Raw genomic sequence first — 8,337 nt, forward strand, 5'->3', positions numbered from 1 at the left:
GTCGGCTGCCTGCTTCTACCATCAAGTGGCGGTTAAGCATATCTTTATTAGGTAAGTACCCGTTTATTTTATCAAACTATACTACCCGTGCGAAGCCGGGGCCTATTCATATTTTTTATTTTGTCAGATAAGGAACTGGTTCCGGCGAACACTTGGTGAATACCGGCTGCTTGTTATACAATCGTATCGGGGACACTCACCGTCCCGCTCTGGCGCAGGCGACGCGTGAGACGGCGATACCGGCATCAGCTGAGCGCATTGTTTACATTTACACCGCCGAGTTTCTTGCCACTGCTTACCTAATTCTAATAAACCAGTATAAAGATAAAGATAATTATGTAGTTTATTTTCAAGTAGACAATTACAATGCGCTTATGAACTTCAAATAATAAAAGCCAAACGGCCCTAAAGAAAGTTTGTACATAGTATGTACAAACTTTCTTTATGTACTACATACCTATACCTACATAGAAAGTAGAAGGTAATAAAGTCGAGATAAAACTAACCTGGCATTCTAAATATCGAACAATATCGAATAACAACGTCTTTACTTCGCACATATTACTTATTGCATCAGTAAGTACTTACGGGAACAAAAAGGATAAAATAAAAAGGCCACACTAGCGACATTTTTGGCCACCCTGTATAGTAATAAAAATAAAATAAATAAATATTGTCACCATCTTTGTACACAGTTATACAATTAATGTTATGTAAGTATCTTACATTATGTATATCTATTGAACTCTGTGATGGCGAGGGAAGTGGAACCACACGCACACTTAGGTTAAATTAAAAAAACACGATTTAATGCTAAAATGTCTCTTCTCGGTTCACATTATCACACAAAAAAATTGCATATTTGGAAGGAATGCCTATACCTGTTACTGTTAGCTTTCATTGGTATTTATCGGTTATTTATATAACTACCTAATTTGCATAAATATCCTGCACACATTGATACACACTAATATTCTACGCAAGTGAAGAAAAACGGAAGGGCACTATTAGTTTATTAGCCTTTTAGATGGCCGTAAGTAAGTGGATGTACTAGATAGGATATACCTACATTTAAGTATAGAAGATCTATCGCGAAACACGCCTCGCACAAGTCGCACAGGGGGCCGATTTTTAGGGTTCCGTATCCAAAGGGTAAAACGGGACCCTATTACTAAGACTTCGCTGTCCGTCCGTCCGTCCGTCCGTCCGTCCGTCCGTCCGTCCGTCCGTCCGTCCGTCCGTCCGTCCGTCCGTCACCAGGCTGTATCTCACGAACCGTGATAGCTAGACAGTTGAAATTTTCACAGATGATGTATTTCTGTTGCCGCTATAACAACAAATACTAAAAACAGAATAAAATAAAGATTTAAATGGGGCTCCCATACAACAAACGTGATTTTTGACCAAAGTTAAGCAACGTCGGGAGTGGTCAGTATTTGGATGGGTGACCGTTTTTTTTTTTGCTTTTTTTTGTTTTTTTTTTTGCATAATGGTACGGGACCCTTCGTGCGCGAGTCCGACTCGCACTTGCCCGGTTTTTTTTAATTTCGCGTGTTCGATTACGTCACTCGAAAATCGGTGGAAAAACGAAATACACGAAATCGAGCGGTCGAAATTCAAAAATCGGCCCCCAGCTAGTGATTCTTGAGGAAGGTTTAAGTGTACTTATAATTTGATAACCCGTGCGAAGCCGGGGCGGGTCGCTAGTATGTACTAAAATGATAGATCGATTATCAAACTTAACTACTACTCAATCCAATTATACAAGAACGATAGAGACGGAGATTGATTTTTTTAATACATTTTTGCGATAGCCGTCGTTCCAGTCTACAACTCTGTCTACAGTTATTACGATTTCCGAGACGATCGGTCCAAGGCCGCGCGCCGCGGCGTGGTTATTTTGCTTGTGTTTATCATACCTATACATACTTATATAGTTATGTGTGTTTATACTATAGCTATAGGTATAAATGAGGATGGCGATATCGCGCGGGGCAATGACCGTGAATGTTATCTCTGCGATAATCCCACGTGGCGTTCTGATAACTATGTATGTAGATAGGTGAAGAGCGGACGGCGGAGAAATTTGGTCAATTTGACTGATTAAAAAATTAAAATCATTAGTTGTCTTGTGTTGTGATTGTGACACATTTCTGTGGTTCTGGGCACATCGTGGCACTATTAATAGCTGGGCTACTGAAACTTTATCACGACCGTGTTTGTTGTACCTATAAGCAATATCTATCAGGTGGTTTATTTTCGGTGAGTTTCAGACGTTGACGAAACGTTGAGATGAGACGTTGACCTTTTTATTTTGTGACTACCTACCTACCGAAATAGGTAAGTAAGTAAATGAATTCTTATGTCGGTCGGCTCGGCTGTACACACTCACGAGAGCTTCTCGCCGAGTCTCGCTCGACACCGCTCCGATCCAATCGGCGAAGCGCGAGACGAGACAAGGAAGAACGAGACGAGAAGGGAGCAGCATGTACACACTCGTTTTCAGCCTGTCTCGGGGTCTCTCGACGAGTGTGTACAGCCCGCATTATATGAATCAATCGCTGAAGTGAATCAAATGTTTGTACCTATTGCTATTATATGTAGAAAATTACGATACAAGTGCGAAAAAGCCCTTTGAATTTGCCACAAATTTTAATACCTATCATAGTTTCATGATTTAAGTAAGGCAAGGGGCCCATTGCTCAACAACTGATAAAACTCCGATCTCAACTCAACACACAACCAAATAATAATAATCACATATACTATAAGTACTGTACCTTATTCAAAACAACACCGCGCGTTCCACGCTCACAGCCACGCCAAAACCAGATAAAGCACACTACCATATGTACCTTATTCAATACACCGCAACGCAACATACACACCCTATACGGACACGGCGAATGACGTCACCGTCAGTCTCCCCGCGACCGCGGCGCGCGCGCGTCGTGTTAGTTTAATCAATTCCAACATGGCGGCGGGGAGCGGGGATGTGATGTCAGAGTCGCAGGGATCGAGTACGCCGAGTATGCGCTATTGTGCGGTCTATGATTGTACACATAGCCACAAGACGCACCCGCAGCTTGCTTACTTCGGGTTCCCGAGTGATAAGGAAAGGTGAGCATGTCGTCTTACGTTGTAATTAAACACATGGTATAATAATATACTCCGCCTGGTACTCTCTTCCGACCACGTGACTGACACAAGCCTACGTCATCATGCGACAGCGCTATATAATATTATGCAATAGCGCTATAAAAAGTGGCAATGTTATCGTGACGTAGGCTTGTGTCACTCTGGGAAGAGAAGACCATGTTTTATTAGACTATGAATTGAACATTACGAGTATTGTAAGTACGTTGGGCGCGCGTTTCGTAAATGCAAGGAGCGCGTTTACTCGTATCACTCGTATAAATGTCAGTTTATAATTTATATCTACAGATACTGAGTGTCCAAGTTACGTGTCGTGCATTTTTTTTCTATACAGTTTTCTATCGGCGTCTGCGCGGCCGTCGAACGATAGATATGAATGCGGGGTCTCCCCAGATATATCGACGCGCATTCGACAAAAGCCGATAGGAAAAAGCTTTATGTCCGCTTAATAAAAGCGAAAAAGGAGTCGGCAGGCGCCGGCCGACCGATGCGAGCCGAGCCGAACGACGAATTTTTCGCTCTTATTGCGGATTCTGCCCATTCCGCGTCAACATATGTGGGGAACCCTTAATTAACACTGTTTAGAATAATTGTATTTCGTCTACCACGGCACGTGTCTGGCACGCTTAGCTCAATGTCTGTAGATATATACCGTTCTTAAAATAGGAATAGGTATCTACTGTAAGGAAAACCGTGATATATTTTTTTAATGACAATTAATTTAAAGTGCTTTTTAAATTGCTTTCTAGCTGACTAAAATTAAATGTATTGATTGTAATATGCCACATAAATCAATATAAATACCACTACACACACACACGACACAACAACAGTAACGACACATACAGACAACAACGACAGTACAACACGCAGTTTTTTTTTAAATACAAGTACGTAAACGTTTTATATAAGTGTGGGAATAGTGAACACACTTTATTTTTAATATACACAAATAGTGATATATCTACAGTTTGCCTTCAAACTATGTCAAACGTATTTATCTGGTACAGTCTATATTTACTTCATAAATCACGCTGCATAAATCATCTGTCAAGAATATCAAGATTGATCTACTTATATAAATACATATGACATACCGTAAAATGGGGTGAGAAGGGTCAAAACTGAAATTCAAACCTCGATAACATTTTATTTTTACATATGAAAACTGAATGGTGTATATGTCGTAGTCAGATCGTATAATCCGCCGTATTACATTACGGCTAGCCGTTATCAAAAACAGGGGCGTTTTGAAATGCGGCGGTTCGACGATTAGCCGGATTGTCATTGCGATACGTTCTTCAATAAGGCGGCCGCATCGTACTACTATTTTAGATTGTAGAGTGACCAGTTCTTTCGGTCGCCTACGTAACCGGAGTTTGACAATGTTTGCAATTTAATTTATATTTACCATGGTCCCACCGCACTACATGTGTTTCTTTTCCAAAACATTTCCTTCACAACTTAAATAGACGGAGCCCCGCAAGCGGGGCTCCTATTTCTGGGCGGTTTGCCCTTCGGGCATCTGAAGCTACCTAACGAACCTAACCTACTTACCTACCTACGCTTTTTTCCCCAAAGTGTAATGTTTTCACGGACGTCTCACTAAATCAATAGGTAGGTAGGTTAGGTCCGTTAGGTAGCTTCAGATGCCCGAAGGGCAAACCGCTCAGAAATAGGAGCCCCGCGAAGCGGGGCTCCGTCTAGTTAAGTTGCGAAAGAAATGTTTTTTGAAAAGAAACAGTCCGACGAACTCCAGATTTGATGGACACCCCAGCGTTTGTCAGGCAGCGCCACGGGTGTTAAAAATGGGAACTAAAAACTGTCAAAGCGGCGGCTAATGACTCGCTGTATTACATTACGGCTAGCCGTATTGAAGAACGTATGGCGCCGAATACATTCCGGCGGATTCTCATTCAGCCGCATTCAATCCGGCTAATCGTTAAACCGCCGCATTTCAAAACGCCCCTGTTTTTGAAAACGGCTAGCCGTAATGTAATACGGCGGATTATAGGATCCGACTGCGACATATATAATAAGTGTTCCGGACGTTTGTATTTTAGTTTTTATTTTATTTTGGGTAGTTCCATTTCATAACTTTGACGATAAAGAGGAAAACCCACCTCACCCCGTAGTGCCTCGTATTTGGGGTGAGAGGGGTTTTCATACAAAGGTGATTTTGGAAGATTGTTGGATCGATTTTTTTTACTATGCGTATTACTATACTTAGCTCCATTTTAAATTGGAATAAATTATTTTTGTAGCAGTAGCCTTAAAATCTCTTCTCACCCCCCTCTCAAACCTTCTCTCCCCAGTCATAACCCACCTCTCCCCGCGAAACCTACTCACCCCGTTTTACGGTACATAGACACATTATCTCTTTTTGTTAAGCTGCTAGATAATGGTAGATTAACGCGTAGCCGGATTTGCTACTGTTGATGCCGACTGTACCCATGTAAGTTGCTTATAGGATTAAAGTATGGGCGGAGAAGATCCGGCGTCCCGACATCATCCAGAGCGACGGGCGCGTGTCGGGCTACTACCGCGTGTGCGAGGTGCACTTCAACCCGCGGCTCGTGAACGCCAGGGGCAACCTGCAGCGGCGGCGGCTAAGCAAGCGGGCCGTGCCCGAGCTGAGGCTGCCGCATCCTGGGCCTTACGTGCACGTCGCTGATCTAGCCGTGCCCGCACAGTTGCAGGTCATGTTCGTTTTATACGTTAATGTGTGCACCCCACATGAATCTAAATATAAATTAAAACTTCCTTCCTTCGATCGGCGGGTAGTTATTGCAGTGATTCCATTTTATGATGACGATCCTTGTCCATTTCCAAAACAGGTAGCGTTAAACCAACCAACGTAACTGTAAATAAAACCAAACACATTTGGTCGAAAAATTGTTGTTCTGTAAATGTATAAATTTGCAAGTATATATGTATATGTAATAATACTAATAATTAATTATTACGTAAGTAAAATAGAGCTTTATTTTATTAAGCTGGTTTCTTTCACAGGTAAAGGGCAAGACATTGGTAAAAAGCACGCTAGAAGTTTGCGAGTACGTCGGTGAGGCGCCCAAACCGAAAACCAAGAAGAAGAAGAAGGTCCCTCAACCGCCAAAGCTAGTCTCGCTGCCCGCACTCGAAGGATTGTTCTCCGACTGCGACAGGCACCTCGCCCCAAACACAGCGGAGTTCGTGAAGCTCGTAGCTCGGTTGCAGGCAGCCCAGGATAACGACCTTTGTGTCAAGTTGCTTCACTCGAACCCCCAAGCGTATCGTCTCCTGCAAATCTCGCTGAGACTCCCACCCGTATGCGCGCTACATCGCCACTGCGCGTCGCAACTACCTGATTTCAACGCTGCTGTCGGTCTCCTAAAAACTAGGGCTGATCAAATGACGGAATTAGACAAACACTGCACTCTTAGCGTACAATTTGTAGACGCAAGGAAGCTTCTATACTACAACATAACTTTCGATAGGATTGTCGGATTGCATGAAGTCGACGGCACGCAGAAAGCATTGGTGGCGACTCGTGGGGTAGTTGTAACGGCGAGAGGATTGTTGAAGAACTGGACGCAGCCTGTAGCTCTTTGCTATTTAGCGAAAGACGACGAGACTTTTAATCGCTGGATCGACAAGATCATCAACCGTCTTCACACCATTGGGCTGACGGTACACGCATTGGTCTGCGATCCTACAGCACCTCCTTTCCGGGAGGTCTCGCCCGAAGAGCCTTTCTTCTTCGTCGGCGATACCAAGATCTACCTCCTCTACGACCCGCCGCGCTTGATGAAGAAGCTGCTTTGTGAATTTATGGCCTACGATTTTCATTTCGACAAGACGATAGCAAAGTGGAGCGATATACAGAAGTACAGGAAGATGGAAAGGAATAAGGCTTTGACTTTAACACCTAGTTTGACGTGCGTCCGTCTGCAGTCTGTCACAATGCATCTTATGAAGCCTCAGCGAGCCGCGCGCCTCCTGTCCCGTGCACTGGCCACTGCTTTAACCGACCGCGCTGAACAGGGCCGTCTCAGCGACAGCGCACGAGCCACCGCTAACTTCATTATCAAAATCAACAATCTCTACGATCTCCTGAACTCTACCACAATGAAAACTAGCTCGGAGTTCCAAAAGGGACTGTCGCAAGACTCGAATCAAGTCGGTTTCCTCACATACATGAAGTCATTTTTCAAAACGTTAAAGTTGGAACAAAGCTTTTGTTTCGACAAAGTCGCAACTAAGAAGCTCTCCGACAGCTGGCGGGTGACGATCGAGGCCGTGCTGGCGCTGCAAAAGGACTTACAACCGCTGCGACCGTACTTACTAACACGCAACTTACATTTGGATGACAGCGTAGCTGAGAGAGCGCGGCTCGCTGTGCGCTCAGGCTTTCCGAGCTGCCAGCAGATATTTAGTGCTTTCAAGATGCAGTTCTTTCATGAAATGCTGCAGTCCAGTGAGACGAGAAGCGTAGATTTAAACGATCTACTGGCACAAGTCGTAAGCGGCGCTGCCAATGGTCCTCAAAGCGATCCTATGGAAATACACGATGATATACCTGTAAGACCAACTGACTACCGAAATCTGCGGCTGCCGAAGACTTACAGTCTTATGTTAGTAGCAAACCACTTACTTCGCGCGGCTTCGCGGGTTCACGGTGACTGTGCTCGTTCTGTTGAATATTTGAATGCCCCACCAGAGCCAGACTTCCTTCAACTTGTGGAGAATTTGGATGAAGCATTGACGAGTGCTTTGAGGGAAGGTGTCGGAGCCAGTAGGCTCCTGCGGGAGCTTCTGCTGGACGTGCACGTGCTGGACTGCGCGTTGCCGTGCGCGTGCTTCCCGCTCGACTACCTCAAGAGACTGTTCTTCCGTTTAAGGCTGTACAGCATCCTTAGACATAACCAGAAACATTTCAAAACCGGCGACACTGGTCTTCAAATTAACAATTTAGAATAAATTAATCATTAAGTACCTAACTAATTACTGCTGTGAAATTAATAAATGCTGTGATTTGATTTGTTATTCGATTCATGTTATAAGTTGATTAAAGGTATAACTTTAGAATTGGTTCCTTATTAAGATCACGAAGATCGCATAAGGTAAAAGAGACATACATAAGTAGTTCATTTTTCTCGGGGCAACAGCAACCGGGCGGGCGGGGCGGGGTAAAAAGAA

General features: G+C 43.9%; 1 protein-coding gene across 1 annotated transcript; it reads left to right on the forward strand.

Annotated features, from left to right (window-relative positions):
• Window positions 1-2,938: 2,938 nt before the first annotated feature.
• LOC134799634 (uncharacterized) lies at window positions 2,939-8,132 on the forward strand. The gene is made up of 3 exons (XM_063772071.1): window positions 2,939-3,120; window positions 5,627-5,855; window positions 6,169-8,132. The coding sequence occupies exons 1-3, from the start codon at window positions 2,975-2,977 to the stop codon at window positions 8,116-8,118; spliced, it is 2,325 nt and encodes a 774-aa protein (XP_063628141.1). The 5' UTR covers window positions 2,939-2,974; the 3' UTR covers window positions 8,119-8,132.
• The last annotated feature ends 205 nt before the right edge of the window (window positions 8,133-8,337 follow it).

Source organism: Cydia splendana, chromosome 18 (genome assembly GCF_910591565.1).
Source record: "Cydia splendana chromosome 18, ilCydSple1.2, whole genome shotgun sequence".
In the NCBI taxonomy this organism is placed as follows: domain Eukaryota; kingdom Metazoa; phylum Arthropoda; class Insecta; order Lepidoptera; family Tortricidae; genus Cydia; species Cydia splendana.

Bases quoted from the DNA above. Each gene is read 5' to 3' on its own strand.
- LOC134799634 (XM_063772071.1), top strand. From the start codon at position 2,975: ATGGCGGCGGGGAGCGGGGATGTGATGTCAGAGTCGCAGGGATCGAGT. The intron at 3,121-5,626 runs GTGAGCATGTCG...AGTTGCTTATAG, and splicing joins TTCCCGAGTGATAAGGAAAG to GATTAAAGTATGGGCGGAGA. The intron at 5,856-6,168 runs GTCATGTTCGTT...TTTCTTTCACAG, and splicing joins CCGTGCCCGCACAGTTGCAG to GTAAAGGGCAAGACATTGGT.